At 31.9% G+C, this 19,753-nt stretch overlaps 3 protein-coding genes across 6 annotated transcripts; 2 read left to right on the plus strand and 1 right to left on the minus strand.

Moving 5' to 3' along the window:
* The first annotated feature begins 3,003 nt into the window (after positions 1 to 3,003).
* LOC148238718 (uncharacterized) lies at positions 3,004 to 9,479 on the plus strand. Of its 3 annotated transcripts, XM_088197439.1 has the most exons (5): positions 3,091 to 3,115; positions 3,805 to 3,894; positions 6,131 to 6,580; positions 7,606 to 7,746; positions 8,775 to 9,479. In XM_088197439.1, exons 2-5 carry the CDS (start codon positions 3,883 to 3,885, stop codon positions 9,300 to 9,302), a joined length of 1,131 nt encoding a protein of 376 aa, XP_088053565.1. In that variant the 5' UTR covers positions 3,091 to 3,115; positions 3,805 to 3,882; the 3' UTR covers positions 9,303 to 9,479. The 3 variants fall into 3 exon arrangements, with proteins under 3 accessions (XP_088053573.1, XP_088053565.1, XP_088053557.1); XM_088197447.1 differs by lacking the exon at positions 3,805 to 3,894 and having other exon boundaries at positions 3,004 to 3,115; XM_088197431.1 differs by lacking the exon at positions 3,091 to 3,115.
* Positions 9,480 to 11,575: 2,096 nt separating this feature from the next.
* ChLD3 (Chitin and LDLR binding deacetylase 3) lies at positions 11,576 to 18,677 on the plus strand. 2 transcript variants are annotated; one of them, XM_088201583.1, is made up of 10 exons: positions 11,576 to 11,684; positions 11,938 to 12,013; positions 13,625 to 13,797; positions 14,502 to 14,638; positions 14,698 to 14,823; positions 14,884 to 15,092; positions 15,159 to 15,278; positions 15,360 to 15,517; positions 15,574 to 15,818; positions 18,272 to 18,677. In XM_088201583.1, exons 1-10 carry the CDS (start codon positions 11,630 to 11,632, stop codon positions 18,548 to 18,550), a joined length of 1,578 nt encoding a protein of 525 aa, XP_088057709.1. In that variant the 5' UTR covers positions 11,576 to 11,629; the 3' UTR covers positions 18,551 to 18,677. The 2 variants fall into 2 exon arrangements, 1 of the variants encoding a protein (XP_088057709.1); XR_015811925.1 differs by having other exon boundaries at positions 11,611 to 11,684; positions 15,159 to 15,289; positions 15,341 to 15,517.
* Positions 18,671 to 19,595, minus strand: LSm7 (U6 snRNA-associated Sm-like protein LSm7). Its single transcript, XM_088201599.1, has 3 exons — positions 19,359 to 19,595; positions 19,124 to 19,298; positions 18,671 to 19,053 (listed from the first exon to the last, which is right to left on the minus strand). Exons 1-3 carry the CDS (start codon positions 19,386 to 19,388, stop codon positions 18,914 to 18,916), a joined length of 345 nt encoding a protein of 114 aa, XP_088057725.1. The 5' UTR covers positions 19,389 to 19,595; the 3' UTR covers positions 18,671 to 18,913.
* Between the last annotated feature and the right edge of the window lie 158 nt (positions 19,596 to 19,753).

Consider the following 19,753-nt stretch of genomic DNA (forward strand, 5'->3'; position numbering starts at 1 on the left):
TTCTAAGCTTGACTGACAGTTTCACCTTTTTTGAACAAAAACTTTAAAATATAACGAGCTTCGCATTTTCCTTTATCATTATCCATAGTCTAAAGCGTGTACCTTAAGGATTGTGTCAGATTGCGTAACCAAAATCGCTAAATTTTGGTCTATAAAACTATCCTGGATTATTTTGACATTTGACAGTAGAAGTGTTGTTTTATATTGATGAACATAACACAATATGTTGCGGCCATGTGCGATTATGACAAAAATATTAATAATAAAGTGGGATATTATAAAATAACTTAAAATACAATTAAATAATGAAAAAATAATGGTCCCTGTTAATTAGCGTGGCACAACGCTTAAAAACTACCCGTCGTGACCACCCACTAGGTTTCTTAAGGCTGATTTACACGATGTCAGTTGAGATTGCCAGTCACTGGATGCCAGTGACTAGCACCGTGTAAACACGTATGGCTTGTTTACACGGTGATATTCGCGGGCATCCAATGATTGGCAACCTTGACTTGCACGCCGACTGGCATCGTGTCAATCAGCCTTTAACGCCAGCCACTGGAGTAGCCAATGCGCCACTAGCACGCCAGCAGCCGGCACCTCCGGCAGAACAAATATTTTTGTTTTACTGGTACATCAGCTCCCCCCTCCACCACACTACCGTACTGGCGCAAGGTGGGTGGCGCTTTTTCTCAACAATTGTTCTGCCAGTTGCTGGCACAACAATAGTTCTGCCAGTGACCCTCGCAGTCAACTCACAGCTGGCATGCCAACAACTGGCAGCGTGTAAATCAATCTTTAAGCTGTTCAAGCCCAAACCTAACATTAATAAATTAACCATCATACCGTTGTATTCGCTTAGGCTAGGCTGAACGGGCGCCACGATGATACACAGGCCTTAGCATATCTCCAACGCTTCCAATCTCTTCAATTTTTTTCACGACATTGCGAATTGTTCACTTAGAATGACAATGAAATTGGCCATGAACTTCCAATAAACTTCGATACACTGTTCATATAGAATTTTAACTTAATCTTTACGCGTTGAGCGGTGGTTAAGCGATCCATTTCGTGAAAGTACTGTTGCAAACCAGCATTTGCCATTTTGAATACGCGTTATTATTGATAGCTGTCTGATTCACAATGCTGCCAACATATAAAACTCGAATTGGATTATACCGTAGGGGTAAATAAAACAAGAACACAAATGAAACTATTAGTAATTAAAAATACATGGCAATATTGTTATTGTAGGTTAATTAAGTGTATCGAACGAATTAAACCAATAAAATACGCTACAATTAAACATAATCGATTTCTTGCACTTAGCTATATATAAATAGTAAAGCAACTCATAGACCTCACAACATAGTAATACAAATGTTTTAGACAAAAATACTTGTTTATTGTAGAAGCGCCATTATTCGAATACATGCTTGGCTAATAGCCAAGCACATACGCACGGATCTGCCTGTCGGACATACGGTGGATTTGTTCGGGCTTCGCCACAGACCCAAAATGTCTGAGCTTAGACATTTGTCTGTCTGAACACGGACAAATTCTTATCTATTACGTGTTTTTAGGCAGTTCTGCATTTCAACTAAACAAGCCCTATCCCTACAGTACTAGAAGAATTACCAATAGCGATTAGCGTCAAAACAATAACCAATTACACGGTCTGCAATTATTTTTAACACACGAATTTAGTTTACAATATATGATGTCTCACTGTCTTTGATAAACGGCGCCAGTCGACCACACGCTGGAGTTCACCGATAACAGTGTGTAGCCCCTCTTGAGGTTAAATCCAAAATCCTTGAGGGGAAGTAAGCTCTCCGTCTGGCCACCAGAGGTAGCGCCCACGCTACCTATAACGAGCAAAGCATTGCAGTTCGACGCAGGCATACCAAAGGGCTGGGCCCTTAGGGAACCGAGAGTCAATAAATTTCCTTTAAGATCAGGGGGATGGCGTTGTACAAGAATGAAGCGAAACGAAATGCTAATGCACGCAATGCAATGCAATGCTTGTTTAGTTGAAATGCAGAATCACCTAAAAACACGTATATCTGATGTCCGATAAGAATTTGTCTGAGCTCAGACAGACATACGTATGTCCAAGCTCAGACATTTTTCGTGTGTGGCGGACCCGGATAGATCTGCCGAATGTCCGTCGGACAGTTCCGTGCGTATGTGGGCAGACCGATATTTAATAGAAATAGCGCGCTAACTTAAAAAATAAAATTTTAATCTATAAACAATAAATTAGACCTATTTTAACATATGTCTGTTTTTACCATACCATTTTAACATATGTGTGGAGTAATACCGATAATACTTTTTTTTCTGAATTGCAAGTCATTCAAAATAAAGCTGTAAAAATAATACATAATACACTTTTGTACACTAATCCTAAAAAAAATGAATATTATCCTTCAAATACCAACAATTAAATAATACTGTCATTTTCATACGACAAAATATTATAAAAATATTTTGCGAAAACACACTAGCCCACTAATCTCGTGCATCGGTGACTACGATAAAAACAAGATTAAGTTTAAATACAAGCACATAATGCCAAAGCACATATTACTTAAGATACTAAAGACAACATATCAATGGTTCCTGATATTCAATGAAATGTAATCAAATTATCACTTAATTTATTGGGCTTTTTAATTTCCAATATTTTTATCTTTATTTTGCTTCTATTATAAGAGATTTTTTAGTTTTTTTCTTTAAATTATAGCCACCCACGTTTTATTTTATATTCTTATTCTTATCAAATTGTAGCTAATAATAAATTGTAAACATAAAATGGTTTCAAACCAGTAACATAGATAGCATATATAATTGAAATATTATTGAAATAAACGTATTATCCTATTATATCCGCAGGAATTAAATGTTTGACTAGCCCTGTTATAAAGTATATACATATATAAATACCATTATTAGTTCTACAATATATATATCTATGGACATATGATGGAAATCAACAAGAATAAAAAAATCAGCTACTAACTAAAAAAGTTTCAATGTTTACACTTCGCTATATATATGAATATTCCACATAACTTTGTCAGTCTCACTGTGCCTTCCGGGGAGTGTGATTGTACGTATTCGTATTAAATAAACATACATTTATTATTATTTAAACATATGCTAATATAATCAAAGTTTAGAATTACAATTTAAAAAATAGCATTAAACAACTATCATTAGAATAACTGATATTTTTATCAAAATATTTTAATTTATTAACATTTAATTCAGGTTATTGATAACGATATTGCGATTATTTTATTTTTGTGGTCAAGTCAATATTGTTAGTATATAGTTAATTAACATATTTGTCCGCGGTTTTTCAACAGTAACCTTGATTTTTGAGGAAGAAAAAATAATAAATTGGAACTTATTATTACGGTACCGAATGGAGGGAGAAACACGAGTTTCCACTTTGCCACAGCTTCTTCAAATTTCGCGTTAGTTATTTATTAAAAATTGTTAGAAAACCAGTTTTTGTGCTGATATAAGATAAACACGACCAAATGACCGCAATAAGTGCATATATGTATAAAAATGCGAATAAATGTTTTGCTTTAATATATAATACATAAAATATCTGCATTGTTTAATAATCACACTTAGCACACTTCCTGAGCTATATCATTGTTTACCGATCACATACATATGTGCATACATAGCTTTAATCACACGACGGTACGCCGTTCCGGTTCGGCACATGTTTATTTCACGCTTCACACTCATTATTCATCTTATTATCTCCTCTTTTTCTGTCAGGGTGGCCAACATAAGCAATCAACGACTCGACCCCCCGATTTTCAACAACTATTTTTCTGTAGCAGTTCATCGAACGAAATGTTTCAAAGTGTATGTATTTGATTTGTGATCAAGGTCGATCGTTTAAATCATAACATGAACAACTTGCTTGTATTTTTTGTTGAGTTCATATTTCTTGCTACTTACTTGATAAATGCACGCCATTTTCTTCCACTGACATGATCTCACAAGAGTGCCATTTAATATATTTAGTGTAGTAACGGTCTTACATTTTTTCTGTTGGAGTTTTGTTCCATTTACAAATCATCTGAAATATCTTTATTAATTGTTCGTCTAGTATTTTACAGACAAATCAATTTCTCCTTTATCTAAAAAATAATTAGATTCTGGATCAGCTATAATTTTGGCAAAGTAGCGACAAAAATTGTAAAACAGTGAATCCGTTTCCGAAAATATATTTATTTTAAATTATTAACTTCCTTCCGTAAAATAATTTTAAAAATGGCCGTTTCGTGTTGTTTTCTTAGATTTGAAAGTGAACTAATTAGGGATGAATTCAAAACCTTCTAAAAACAGAAACGTGACGTGCTATGTTATTCGACTGTATTGTAAGTGGCAAAGTGGATTCCTGCTCTAATATTACACTTTTACGATAGCAGTTAAGCGTAGATAAACGAAATCCTAACATTGCAGTACAACAAATATTTCGTTCTAATTTCCCGCTTTTAACCGATAATCGACGCGAAACGAAAATTCTCGTTTTCGCATACGAAATATTATTATAATTATAAAAATTAAATTAACTTAATTCCAAAGTATTTAAAATAGTCAGATATGGATTTCTTTGGCACTTCATATAAAATAGAACCTCGATAGAATCTAGACTAACTAGGAACGAATGTAGTCCAGATAATTGGATAGATGAGAGGGAAAAATATATCTATCATGAATATTTTTTATTGTAGTTCTTCCTTGACAATATTCTACTTGTTTTCCTGGACTTATTCATCTAAAGATATGTCAGATACGTTATTAATTACTTCCTCATTCATATTTGGCTGACATTTTCTTTAATGTGTTAAATTTTTTTTTTTCGAATATAATTTTTTTGTCCTTAAAACCTATTAACACATTGTATAATAGTATTTTCCCCATAAATAAGACATTAAAGTAAATTCAATAGAAATACCACGTCTTTTTGACTCTCCTATAATTTAAAAAATAATTAATTCAATAAATATCTTATTTAAATTCTTTATTCAATCTGATCCGCCATCTTGTTTTAAAATAGTGACTATTCAAAATATTTAAAAATAATATACCTCCATTAATAAAAATGGAAGCAAAAATGCTATATAATATAAATTAAAACTGAATAAAAAATTTAATATAATGTTCAATTATTAGTATTGTTATATTAGTCATATATTGGATACAACTATTTTTGCGACCACTATAACCGTCACTTTAACCGTCTTTTAGTTTTACCCAAAGCTACCATTAAAAAAAAGCTTTGTAAATTTTTCGGTTAAATTCTTTATCCAGTCTGATCCGTCATTTTGTTTGTGAACACGATAGCTGTCGTAGTTTTAATCAGATTTTAGCAAAACTATTCTAAAAAAATATTTTCCCAGTCCGATTCGCAATTTTGTTTTAAAATGGCAGCTATTTAGAACATAAAAAATCATGAATCTTAGAGAGAAAACAAACTGAAGCAGTTTTTTTAACAATAACATAAAATAAAATATTTAACTATTAATGTTTTGGTCATATATTGGATAAAATCGTTTTATATTTTAACGTTACGTTTTTTTACGTTTAATCGTAAAACCGAAGTAACTCACTACATTCTTCGCCCCTGGCCAATCTTGGCCAATAAAAAATGTGCAAAACAGTATTCAAGTTCGAACAGGTCAGTTCAGTTTAAGAACCACATTACACGAACGAACCTTTCATCGCGAAGATGCCGCCCCCAAGCAAGTGCCGCCCGGTGCAGTTATGCATCTGCCATCATGATTCACAATGACGACTATTTAAAACGCTTAAAAATCATAGCTCTGGTAAAAAATCTTAGAGAAAAAAATTAAGAAGTCAAAAATGTTTGATGTTATATTTATTACTTTCAATAAATTAGATACATTTAAATGTTTAAAAAATAAAATATTTTACACGTGTTTATACACAGTAATCTATCTCATTCTTTTGGCCTTTGCTATGAGGATAATTTTAAATAAAGCCGATTTTCTTCTTAAATTTGTTTTTGTATTAAAAATTATTTCGTTGTCTACATAATCACCGCTAATTAATTGTCCGATTGTATTTTCAGATAATGGCTAAATTTAAATATAATAGGACGGCTGAAGGTGTTTGTTTGTGGTACGCTATAATTTGCGGTCTGCACTTTGCTGCGTCTGCATCCGTTCGCGAGGCAGGAAATTTTTCGCCTAAAAACCTATGGCAGGAAGCTGGTTTTACCTATGGTACCCTGGAACCAAAACCAAGATATCCGAGGCAAGAAGGCGAAAGTGACATTGTGTTCAGCGAGGAGAACGAACAAGTCTTCAGAGGAGATCCGTTCAACGATGCTCATTTCAGCGAGAAGGAATTGGATTGCTTCGCCGCGAGGAAGTTTCTCTACAACAACGAATGTCACGTTTTATCAAAAACAGGACCTTGCGCTTCCGACGAATGGTTGATATTGGAGAAGGAGAGTGTTTTGAGGCATTCGTATCTGAGAGCAGTCTGCAAGAAGAAACCCTGCACCGGAAAAGAAGAGGTTAGATCACATTGCTAAAAAACTGGTTTCGACCTTATACCGTTCTCGTCTTGCACATGCAGCTACATTGCAAATCCTGTTTTGGACCGTTAGATCATTCATAATATAACATATTCTGTAAGGCAATCATTCCAAATATTTTTTTAGAACTATGGTACGCGACCTAATACCGGTCTGGTCCTCGGGGGAAAATACCGGTCCTCAGAAATCATTAGAATAATTAAATCGTTAGCCACTAATTCGAACTCAACTTTTTTAGAGTGTGTGTAATATGAAAATTATATTACATTGTGGCAGCACATTGAATTTCGGCATATTTACTTAATTATGCATATGAGCATTTTTCGTGACATTGTGAATTGAGATTTATATCAAAAGAAACCTTTTAATAAATAATAGATACAGTTTTATTGTTTTGTAAAATATTTACATAAAATCCACAATTTGGTATAAAAATCAGTTTATTAAAATAATCTTTAATGTTAACAGTAATACAAAGAACTAAAGTAAAATTTATTAAACAAAAAACCCAATAATTTTTTAACAAACTTATAACTGCAACAAAAATAAAGTAAAGATTAAAAAGATTCTCATAAACGCAATATAAGTAAATAAAATTGTATTTCCTATAAAATATACTAATGTACATACTAGAGATTGAATAGTCTTTCATGGTCATAATAAGTATAAAATAAGAACTTGACTTATACAGAAAAAATAATATTCAATGGTACAATACGAGTACAATTCTAACGATCGTTTCGCGGAAATTGAGCAAATTATGAACCACAAAACACACACTAAAAAATAAGTGACAAATAATCACAAAGAGCAAAGATCGTTTCGACAACGAATAATAATTTGCAAAACCAAATCAGTCATCTGAAAGGAGATATGTGATGGAATTTCCAGCTATAATCGTTAACCCAGTAAACGTCCGTTAGCAAGTTGCTGTATTTTTGCGTCTGATTATACATAACAATCTTTGTGGTATTGATATTGATTTCATACATTGGTTATTTCAGGTTTGGTGGCCAAAAAGCAACAAGTGCGAACTGAAGTCCACTATTCAGAATGAAGAATGCCAGAAGAAAGGAATGAAGGTGCAGGTGGATGCGTATGGAGACGGAATTTGTGCTTGCACGGAAAACTTTGGAGAGGTTGTCGTAAGTATTTGCATTTTTTTATTTACTTTTCAAGTAATGGTATGTCAACGAATAAAAAAAAGATTAAACAGTTATGCAAACCTACTATTCGCACGCTAATAACATAAGTAAACTTGACGTGCCTATATTAATTTTGAACAATCATATTTATAAATGACACTAACATGACTTATAATTTAATATTCTGCATTAAAACTCAAAAAGTTACGTTAGATTTTAGTAAGAAGACGTTTTTATCCAGTAGTAGAAAATTAATCATTTCTATCGTTGAATAGTATTTATATGTTTCGCACAATTGTGGTAGAAAATATAATGCTACGTTATTATTTCATTGATGTATTTTTACGTATAGCTTTTCATGAATCAAAATGTCCGTAGATCAATATTGATATTCAGATATCACTCCAATTCTTTAAATTTATAGCATGTATTATCACTTACAGTCTTCAAGTTTTAGTTTCAAATTTCCCATTTGAACTTGAAATTAAAATAATTTGTACCATCTACATCAGATTTTTATGAATCAGTAACGCTTATAGATCGTATAGATTATACGGAATTTCTATAATCAAAGCAGGTATTGAAAAATCTAGATCAATTACCCCAAACATATATATATATATATATATAAGAGCTTTTTATAAGTTTTAGAAATTTGTCGTTTGTCCTCATCGAACAAAATTTCAGAAATAGCCTTTTTATTATTAGTGTCCTCTGATATTTTCAAAATTTTATATAAGAATATAAGGGTATCGTAGACGTCCTTTGTTTCTAACGCCAATTTTCACTTCTGCCATTACGCGTTTTGTATAAATAATATTTCCAAATGTATAATTTCTTAGGATCTTTTACACAGGCAATTTTTCACATCTAGTAAATTTTGTAGTGCTTGAAGGCTTTGGTCAGTATGTACTACGTTGTCTAATTATATTATTCGCAGTTTAATAAACTGATAATTTAATACATTGTATAAACAGTATTTAATATTTGTAATTTACAAAACAGCTTATTTTTATTTAAAATTTTAGGGGAAAAATAAGTGCTACGAATACTATCAACAAGGTCCATGCGCCACGAACCAAGTCGTCACTTTCGAACCTTCAACTGGAAACGCCATCTGTTCCATCGACAAATGCATGAACGAAAACCGGAGGCTGAAAACCAGAGATGTCCATCGGGTGGGTCACTACGGAGACACCAGCTTTGATGAAATGTCTGAACAAAGCAGACGTAAGCGTGCATCTCCTAAGGCAGCTCCCAAGGCACCTCTAAAGATAAAAGAATATGCCCCTTTCGACGGAGTAGGCAAATGCCTGAAACTAGGCTTGGCCGACCCTTGCATTAAGACGCACATTCAGTCTAGGTATGTGATAGACAAGCATATACACGTGCCCAGGTGCAGCATCCCAGATATCCAACTACACGTGGTAGACGCACCAGTCTTGTGCAGAACAAATGACAAGAATGAGTGCAGAGATAATATTAACATAAAGCAAGAGGATAGATCGGCATACTTAGGCGATCTGAAGAACCAGTTTAAGAAGAAGAATGGGTAATTGAATGAATACGAAAAGTTTCAATGTTGTATTACATATTATAATATAACACACGCATTTATTCCTTAATTATTATGTAATATGGTTTATTTAGAACATGTATGAATAATGTGCATTTATCTTTCTATTAAAAAAATGTAATTTATGCTATTATGTAATAATATATTTTTAAAACGATGTGTTAATTTATTAAATAAAATATTAAATTATAGAAAGACTTATAAATAAAAACTTCAAGGCAAGAATATGTTAACTGACATAGCTAAACGTAGTTGTGAAATATGAAATATAGATTTGCGAATTGTTCTGTAATTTACATAGAATATAATGAAATAAAATTACAACTGAATCATTATTTAATATATTACGGTCAGTTGTAATATTTTCTTGTATTAAAAGGGTCACATTTTTATTAGAAATAGCTAATGATACTTTTTTAGTACATTCATTACATACTCTCAAACATTTTAAGATATTCTCTTGGTAAAAAAAAATATTAGGAAAAATACAAATTACCTAATTTTTTTTTCACTTCTCCTAAAACATTTTTATTAAATAAAACACTTTTGATTAAATAAAGTAAAAACACGGACCAACTTACGGAACCAAATGCTAAAATTATTTTATGTGCAAGAACCATAATTATGTAGTTCAATGAAGTATATTATTATTATTAATTTGATTAAAATTTTAACCGCAAAATTGTTAATCTAAAAAATACTAGTAGAAATTTTGCTAGTTTATTTTAAAGACAAACATTATTTTAAAAATAATATAAGAATATAAAATTAGCTTCAAACATAAAATATAGTCTCATTTTATAAATTGTTGTAATGTGTTTTTTATGGAATAAATTCTCAGTGCACAGCTTGTGCAATACAGTTATAAAATATCAATCAAATATATTTTTAATAAGAAAAAATTGATCATAAGTTTTATTCAGTCACGAAGTGAGAATATTTTTCTTAAATTTAAAATAATGCCATCGTGTTATAATCTTTCGCTGTAACCTGGCAGGCGTAAGCCCAATGCGTTACAAGTTATAGCGGGGTAAATCAGTACCACTAGGTTAGTCAATCAGACAGTGAGAGGGGGCAAAATTTGGCCAGTCAGTGATCGTTTTTTTTTTAATATATTTTGACTTCATGAAAAGCAATATTATTTGGTCAGAAAAATGCATTCATTATATGAAATGCATTTTTCTGACCAAATTCAAAGGGGGACAAATGACGTCCCGTCATAAATCTGCTACAGCTGCTGTACATTTTTTTTTAAATGATCTTCCTATTTCATTCTTGTCAGGAAGGTCAATTTAAAAAAGGATGCTATATAGCAAAAATGTTTAGTTTGTACTTTGGGCTCACGTACTTAGCCTGAAGATATTGATGGATTTTGCAAATATATTCTCGAAAAGACAACCTAAAAAAACAGTGCGTTTGATATATCCTCTGAATTCTATTCCCATTTTTTCAAGAGAACGTGAACGAGTATTTTCGCTAATAAATATAATTACTACTCCAAGAAGAGTTTCATTGTAGACCAATACAGTTTCGGCACTTTTCTTCATCAAACTAATCGGACCACCTTTGCCACTTTTCTATCCTTCAAAATACGTTTAAATTGTAATTTCTCAGATTTCATTCGGTCATAGAACCAACACTAAAAAAAATCGAGACGATTTATCAAACAAGAATTGGACAAAACTTTGGAAATCACTATAGATTTTTAATCAAGTATATGATGTTATTACTATTTTATTTTACATTTAATCTTCAGTTATATGTTTAAATTTGTTCGTTTATAAAATTTGACATGTTTAAAGTAAAGAAAAAAATATGTTAAATTTTGTTTAATTTTTTATGCGCTTCGTGGTAGCTGCTTTAAATTTAATTTATATGATATTTGAGTATACTTTTCTTTAGTAAAAAGCTTGACAAGAAGCGAGTTCCGGCACCTTTTTGTTTAAAAAAAGCCTTGTTAAGTATATATGTTTTACATATGTTCTTAAAACGTCACTAATCGCGCTACTAACCGCATACAAAAATGACCCAGAAAATTCCAATCCGCTGTGTATGTATGTACATCTAAAAAGAAAAATTTGCATAAGCCAAAACCTATCCAGTTCATATGATTCAACTCAAAGAGAAGATCAATATTTTATGTACAGATATTGCACAATTTACGCTCGGGTTTTGTGACCGTAGCTCTTTTTTATGAACTCGTTGAACTCCTCTGATCGGGCACATGCGAGATGTTGGAGAAAGAAGAAAGTTGGAATATAACTTGCGCGCGATGCTAGCACACTTCAGTACCGGTCCGAGTTCGCCATGGCCAGCAAACTTCCTCTTTCCGCACTCGTCTGTCTCGCGTTCATAGTCTTCGGTATTGGATTTATTTAAGAAAACGCCACTATCTTGTTAACTGTCAAATCTTCAAAGAAGTTTCGAAGATAGCTTCGAAACTAAATCAAAAACCAGACTCTCGGATAAACTTTCACTGATTTCACGACGAACTAAACTTGTCGCGTGTCAACGCTTAGTTAACTGTTACACATGGAATTTTTTTTCTAAATGAGCTTGAGTGATCTTTTTATACCAATTCAGAGACGTTTCCATTAAAATCGTATCGTTTTTAGGCACACAATGCAGAAATCTGACGAAGAGGAGCGTCCGTAATCAAGTCAAGTGCTTGGAAGATGGCAGATTTTACAGGTTCACATTTGCATTAATTACTTATTAATATAGTACTGGTGTGACACTTTTTTATTTATTTAATCTAAATATGAAATTGTTTGGAAAGTATGGACCGTTTAGAATTTAATCAATTTGAGAGAACATTTGCATAAATGCTGTAATAAAGTTAACCACAGAACCATTATATTTATTGTATTGTGTAGGCAACGTTTTTTTAGATATACTACTACTGAACCTATCATTAACGTAAATAGCAGTTTTCCAGGCAAGAGTGAAGCGAATATTGTGTAAAAAAATTGCACAATCCTTAATTTTATCTCCCTTGAGAAACGCTGCTCTAGAATAATGGTTTTATTTTGATAGTGCCATTCAATATTAAACCCCTAGTTAATGTGAACCATATAGATTATTCTCTAAATTTAGAGAATAATCAATATGGCAGTTTTCAGTTCTTCAGTTTTTTTAGACGTATATCGTGCAAGAAATGCAAGAATATGGAAGAGTAACTAGAGGAAGATCTCTTCTCAGATTAACGAACAAAATAAATATGTCCATGGATCTACCATTAGGCTGAATGAATATGAGAAACAAGAAATCAATATGGCACAAATAACTTTTATAGTAATGTCTAGAGAGAAACTAAGACTTAAGAAGTTCAGTGCTGAAGAAGAATGATCGATTATAAAACAATTGGATCGCTACATGTACAAGGATAACTCTTTAGGTTTTTAGACGTATATATATATATCAATTAAAAAAAGCAAGAAAACGTAAGATTTATTAGAATAAAATCTTCACTTAGATCAAGGATCAGCATTTTTTTTGTAAAGGGTCAGATCGTAAATATTTTATATATTTATATCCAAAATTAAAATGAACTTCATTTCTTCCAAATTTTCAAACGCAGTGTAAGTTCCAGAAATGAGCAGTTTTTCCTAAGGACTAGAGAAAGACTAAGACTTGAGAAATTTAGTAATGAAGAAGGATGCTTAATTATAAAGGAATTGGATCTACAATGATACAAAGATATTTCTCTAGTTCTTCAGACGTTTATAGTAAAATAAGAGCGAGATCATGGAAGATAAGCAACATAAATATCTCTACTACAGCGCTCAGAGAATTAGAGAATCAAGAAATCTAAATATACTGTAATTTTGCCAATTCCACAATGAGGTAACACAGAGACAGAATATTTTATAAATGTTGGAATTTTCTCATAGAAATATCTATGAGCAATTAAAACTTTCAAAATCTTAAATATGTCGATAAAGAAATTTTTCTCAACTTGTTACTTATTGATCATCGCTTTTTTAAAAACTTAATTAACTAAACGCAAACGTAGAAGAATCTTTGGATTCCAGTTGTTGCTCAAATATAACTATTATTTTATTTATAAGTATGTGTACAAATACGTATATCCTAATTACGATTAAATTTAATTTTAACAGTCAGTCTTGATTTTCCAAACAACTTAGTAAATCATACCATAAACTTTACAACTAGGTGAAATCGATAAGTGATCTTGATTACGCGCAGTTTATTACAGTAATATTTGACCGAGTTTAACGACTCTGCCAAGACAGGGTTCGTCAATCGTTAAATTAATCTATATCTTTATTTTACCCGCAGAAACCCCAACAGACCGCAGCACAAAATCTGGACTAACAACGAGTGCTCGAAATACTATCTCTGCTTGGACGGAGAAGTGTTCGAGTTCAAGTGTTCCGTGGGATTGCTATTCGACGTCAACAGGCAGATATGCGATTTCAAAGTTAACGTGGAGAACTGTGACATCACTGCTGGTGAGAAAAAAGAGAAACATCTTTGAAGACAGTAGCGGATTCGACACGGTCTCACACTTTTCTAGTAAAATCTCAGAGTCGTTTGGAAACGTCAATCAAATCGCGACATGTCGCCAGATTTGACCAATGAAACGAAAAAGAAAGTGTGACAAAAACTTTACCTTTGTTGTGTAGCATTTTTACTGTCACGCATTAAAAATAACACTTTGTTGACAACATTAAAGGCAAAGAGGGGAGTGAGTGCGTATGTTAGATTGGCACGCCTGGTTCTTATAAAAAAATATGAAGTGAATTATTCATATTAATCTTTAAACAATTTCGAAAATCTGTTTTACGTATGACTTTTTAATATTTATAACCTATATATAATTCTTGATATTTGCTTTTAGTATTTTCCTGCTTTAAATGCAAAGCCCGTTAACTTTAGTCAGTGGAAAATAACATTATTTAACATTAACATTAACATTAACATTATTTAACATTATTTTAATATTCGCCTTGTGATTAGTTGTTCGCTAAGAGAGATGCAATGGTGCGTGTAAGGACACAGAGCAGTAATAGTTTTTGTTCTCAGAGTTCGATTGTTAGGATTATTATTTTATCGCCCCTTTAACTTCATTTTTAAAAACAAGAATAAAACTTGTTAATATTGATCTTCTAGAAAATAATATAGTGCTCCAGTATTAAAAGTATTGATGTTTCAGAACCAAAAATACCAAAACCATTACTATCAGATGCCAACTGTTATGATCCCTCGCATCTTGGATGTGGAGATGGAACGTGTTTTCCAAACGAATATTTCTGCGATGGCTCCATAGACTGTCCCGATTCATCAGATGAAGTAAGTGTTTTTTTACATATCTGTTAAAGCAAAATAATCACAAATTTATTATTAATAAGGGATGGTGCGATGCAAATCATGATCCTAACGCTGCCGAACCATGCAACCTGCAAACGTGCGTTTTACCAGATTGCTTCTGTTCAAAAGACAGTACTTTGATACCAGGTGGACTAGAACCTAATCAGGTATTATACATCATTTAATAAGCATTCAAGGTACAGCATTAAAATAATTTGTATTTAAAGGTTCCTCAAATGATAACGCTGACTTTCGACGATGCCATCAATTTTGAAAACTGGGACTTGTACACTAAAGAGTTGTTCACGAATGATAGGAAAAATCCTAATGGATGTCCTATCAAGGCTACGTTTTATGTTTCTCATCAGTATACCAATTATATGCAATTGCAAAAGATGTGGAATAGTGGACATGAGATAGCAGTTCATTCAATAACGTAAATATATTAAATTATATATTTATTTAATCAATAAGTGTACAAGTTTATATTTTTCTATTTTAGGCACAGGGGACCAGAAGAATGGTGGTCTAAGAACGCAACTATTGAAGATTGGTTCGACGAGATGGTAGGCATGGCTAACATCGTCAACAAATTTGGAAATGTACGCATGGAAGACTTACGGTGAGACTAATGTATGGCATTTTATCTTCACATTAATACAATAAGATGTAATAAAAAAATAGTGATTTGTTATATTTTTAGTGGAATGAGAGTGCCATTTTTGAGAGTCGGGTGGAACAGACAATTTTTGATGATGAAAGAGTTTGGATTCGTATACGATTCATCAATGACAGCTCCGTTTTCAAACCCACCTTTATGGCCCTATACTTTAGATCATAAAATGCCACACACGTGTACAGGTTATAAAAAATGAAATAAATATAAAATAAATGGTTACTATAACACATTTTTGTAGGTAATAACCAGAATTGTCCCTCAAGGAGCTATCCAGGCATTTGGGAGATGGTTATGAACCAATTAACAGTCAGCGAATACACGTGCGCTATGGTAGACTCTTGTCCTCCAAATCTTTCAGGCGAAGACGTATATAAAATGTTTATATCAAACTTCAAAAGACATTATTTGACTAATAGAGCTCCTTTAGGTCTCTATTTCCATACAACTTGGTTCAAAAGACCCGAATATTTAAGCGCGTTTAAGGTAAATTAAGATTAATTTAATACAAATCCTGTTCTTTTTGTTGTGGTGTGCCAATCAAAACGCATTTCAAGCCTTTAACATAACATAAATAACTATTATGGTGAGATAATTGGGGGGCGTTATAGTGGCAACGATTCTCTGAGTGGCGTTTGCACTACGGAGCAATCCCTTTAGAGACATTGTCTCTGTGGTGCTGCTCTAAGAACTGCAGTCCAAGTTTTGTGGACGTCCGACAGGGCAAGGGCGGAGCCGCGTGTTCTGAGTGCAGGTCTTCAATCCAACTACTATGTTCATCTTTTTAGTGGGATTTCGGAACATAATTTAGAGATTTGTAAGGCTCATCAGAATTTTCATTTGATAATACACTTAGTTATTATATAATCACACAGTTATTTAGCGAGCATTATTTCTAAACATGATATTTGCCATTATTCCATTTTCCCAATTAACACTAGAACCACCAAAAAATTGATGTACATACCCATTTCTACCAACTCTATAATAATATATTTATATTATAATATATAATAAAAAATAAATACAAAAATAAGTTTTAAAAAACCACAAAAATAATAACTTTTTTCTATTTTCAATAAATCTATCCCACATTGTTGACATCAAAGCAAATTTATCTGTTTGTAAGTCTTGACTTTTCTCTTTTTTTTTATCAAAATGAACTAATTGTATAATATCCGTAAACTAACTAATTTCTAATCATGGTTGTTGAAAAAAATTTGGAACCCATTTCTTACTCCATAAATATAAATGTTTCAAGTTGTTTTGCTTTGTATGCCTCACGTACTTACAGTATTTCCAAGAAAGATTTAAATTTTTTCCTTCCTAAGAGTCCATTTTTTCCCCAAAACTGGAAAAGTTATTGTTTGCTCTATAATACGATTGTCGATTATCGATAAAAATGCGCTATTTACTACACCTATTAAATTTATTTTTGCAAATCCTGTCGTACCCGGTGCGTCTTTGAAAATATTTTGAAGCGGTGATCTGTCAGGAGTAAAACCTTATAATTTTCTTAAAAAGTTCCATCTGCATAAGTTGCAGTTTGATGATATTAAATTTCATTATTACCTTCAGAATTAATGACAATCGCACTCATATTCTTTTACTGTTTAAATTCTAAGTACTTTCACTTTCTACGAATTTGTGCGGAGAACGGCTATCTTTTTGACCCACTACCGCAAAATATATTTATTTACATCGAGGTTACTCCGTTGATTTGAATGGCAGAAAACCATATATTACTTTAATTCGAAAAATTTAATAAATCTATTTATACAGAGAATACAATTATAAATATAAGATAAATGCAATAAAATGCGTTGTAGTGCTATGCTTATATTGCAAGTATGTATGTGAATTACTAACATGTACATATTTAGTGTTATTAGATAAAAAAAAAGCATGGTGTTAAATAAAAACGCAATAACTTCGACAAATATCAACCAATTTGAATGATTATTTTGCAATTAAACAAGTAAAGAATTATATTTTATGATTCTAATAAAATAATCACACATTTACAAGTATAAAAAATAAAATAAAAATATAAAATCATGTCGCTTCATAATCGTGTTTTCGCATTCACAATCGAGCGCATATAAGGTTGGATCGCCTTATCTCATTTTTTTGCTGCATACCATACACTGGCGTAAATTGCGCCCGGGCAATTTTTCTATAGAATTTTTTTTATTGGATGAAGCTGGTTGAATCGGTTCACCGTTTTTGCGATCCGTCCATTCTTTTTCGATATCATCTACAAATTTAAAATTTAGTGTTAAAATATATAATATGTATTATTGAATAATATAAAAGTATTTAGGAGTGTGTATCTCTATTGGAGGTGAGTGTGCGTTTTTGATTGTATTTGTTAGTGGTTGAGAGAAATCTGTTTGTTACATTGTGCAAATATCAAACAAAATGTCAAAGTTGCATGGTTGAGTATTGACCGTAAAGTGTTAAAAATTATTTAAATACATTTTTATTTTCTTGGTATGTGATTCACAGTTTTATCATAACTGATTTAATTATTGCGAAAAATTGATATATGGAATATATTTATAGAAAAAATTGTAAATACTGCCTTGAAACGAAATTATTTTTTACCGGAGTTTTGAGCCTCTGTAATTTTGGATTTTTTTTAAATTATTTTAGTTAATATAATATTAGCAACATTTTTGGCTAGAGCACTAAATGAATACGTTAAGGTAAATACGCAGTTTAACATACGATTTTGTCATATGAAGCTGAAATGCGGAAAAGCACAAATTTATGCACACGGTATTTAATGTGTTAAATAACTAAATAATTGTTTATTTTTTAAGTATTTTTTTTATCAATGATACGATCTTGAAAATAATGATAATACTAGAGAATTATTTTATGGATATGAATGATTAAATTTTGTAATGGTGGATAATTTAATTAAATAATTCCAGAAATTCGTTGATGAAATGCTCAAATTGCCAGACGTATACTTTGTGACGAACTATCAGGCTATTCAATGGATGCGTCATCCGAAGCCGAGCAACCAAATGAACCAATTTGAGCCATGGCAATGCTCTAAAAAGGCATTCGAACCATCGGAGATAGCTTGCAACCTCCCTAACACTTGCAAGCTTCACTCCCGAGTATTACAACAAGATAGATATTTGACGACTTGTAACGAATGTCCTCCACAATATCCGTGGATAAGAAACGAATTTGGACTCGACTGATGTATAAGAAAATGTACTATTATTAAGTCTGTATATACAATTGTAAATATGTGTCGATATAATTTTATAAAGTGATTAAGTGCAATATGTAATTTAGGATCAATAATAAAATCGTAATTATTTTAAATATTTATTTCTATAAAAATAAACAGAGAGTATAGATACACAAGTTGTGGAATTTGTGAATTGAAATGTTTTTTCACACGTTAATAAATATTTACACAAATTCAATGTGTGAAATTCGACATTTGACTGTAAATTGAGAGATTAATATTAACCAATTAACCTCATAAACAACAATCAGATACAAACCTCGTATGTTTACAATATAAAATTAAGATTTGAGTAAGTATGTAACAGTTATTACGTGTCTTGCGCAATAAATGGATTTTGTATAGCTTCCATCCCATCAACGGGACATATGAGAACTACCGACGTTCCTCTACATACTACCAAACCGAGCGGTCTGGTGTCTTCCACCAATTTATAGGGATCATCCGGATCTGTGAAATAAAAAATATGAATAAACATAAACTCCAATATTGTATACTGGACTTCAGAAATTAATATTACCTCTTAAAAATTCAGTTGTGCTGTCTAAAACCAAATTTAACAACGGATCGTATCCTTTAAGTACTCCCGCTGCCTCTCTGCCTCCAGCAAACTTTACCCTGATCCTTTTTTCTAAATATTTACTAAGGTCTAAGATCGACTCTTTCTTTCTCTTCTCCTTTCCATCTCCCTGGGGCTAAATCACAAAAAAGTATCAAATGATGTTTATATATTAAAATGAGCATTTTTTCATTACCTTTGAGCGTTCACCATCTTTAGCGCTCATACCGGCGACATAAACAGGTTATGTTTGAGAGACGCACTTCGACGTTTTGTTTTGGTCATAACAAGTAACTAGGTGGCCATACAATTAGCGTTAAAATAAAAATAAATATATTAAAAATGTAAAACTGTATTAACTGTCGAGAGACCAAAATATTTTTAATCGAGCGTAAAACGAGATGCCTATGCCTTTTTGTCATTGCTTATGCACGCACACAAATGCATTTCCTAATCAGATCCGATGACGTTAAACACACGCGGCTTCTTAAACGTTCGCAATAAAATAATATATTTTTTTACAATTCACAATACATTTTTTTACATAAATAAATAACATATTTATAAAAATTCAACCTAAATTACTTAAAA

Source organism: Plectrocnemia conspersa, unplaced genomic scaffold (genome assembly GCF_051122295.1).
Source record: "Plectrocnemia conspersa isolate PC_06_02 unplaced genomic scaffold, ASM5112229v1 ptg000001l, whole genome shotgun sequence".
NCBI classification, from domain to species: Eukaryota; Metazoa; Arthropoda; class Insecta; order Trichoptera; family Polycentropodidae; genus Plectrocnemia; species Plectrocnemia conspersa.

What these genes read in the sequence shown, in the direction of transcription:
- LOC148238718 (XM_088197439.1), top strand. An exon ending in CCTGCACCGGAAAAGAAGAG is followed by an intron (nt 6,581 to 7,605) that starts GTTAGATCACAT and finishes TGGTTATTTCAG; the next exon opens with GTTTGGTGGCCAAAAAGCAA. An exon ending in AAAACTTTGGAGAGGTTGTC is followed by an intron (nt 7,747 to 8,774) that starts GTAAGTATTTGC and finishes TTAAAATTTTAG; the next exon opens with GGGAAAAATAAGTGCTACGA.
- ChLD3 (XM_088201583.1), top strand. Translation starts at nt 11,630, where the DNA reads ATGGCCAGCAAACTTCCTCTTTCCGCACTCGTCTGTCTCGCGTTCATA. An exon ending in GAAGATGGCAGATTTTACAG is followed by an intron (nt 12,014 to 13,624) that starts GTTCACATTTGC and finishes TTTTACCCGCAG; the next exon opens with AAACCCCAACAGACCGCAGC. An exon ending in AATGCCACACACGTGTACAG is followed by an intron (nt 15,518 to 15,573) that starts GTTATAAAAAAT and finishes ACATTTTTGTAG; the next exon opens with GTAATAACCAGAATTGTCCC.
- LSm7 (XM_088201599.1), bottom strand. Translation starts at nt 19,388, where the DNA reads ATGAGCGCTAAAGATGGTGAACGCTCAAAG. An exon ending in AAGATGGTGAACGCTCAAAG is followed by an intron (nt 19,299 to 19,358) that starts GTAATGAAAAAA and finishes TTTGTGATTTAG; the next exon opens with CCCCAGGGAGATGGAAAGGA. An exon ending in CACAACTGAATTTTTAAGAG is followed by an intron (nt 19,054 to 19,123) that starts GTAATATTAATT and finishes TTTATTTCACAG; the next exon opens with ATCCGGATGATCCCTATAAA.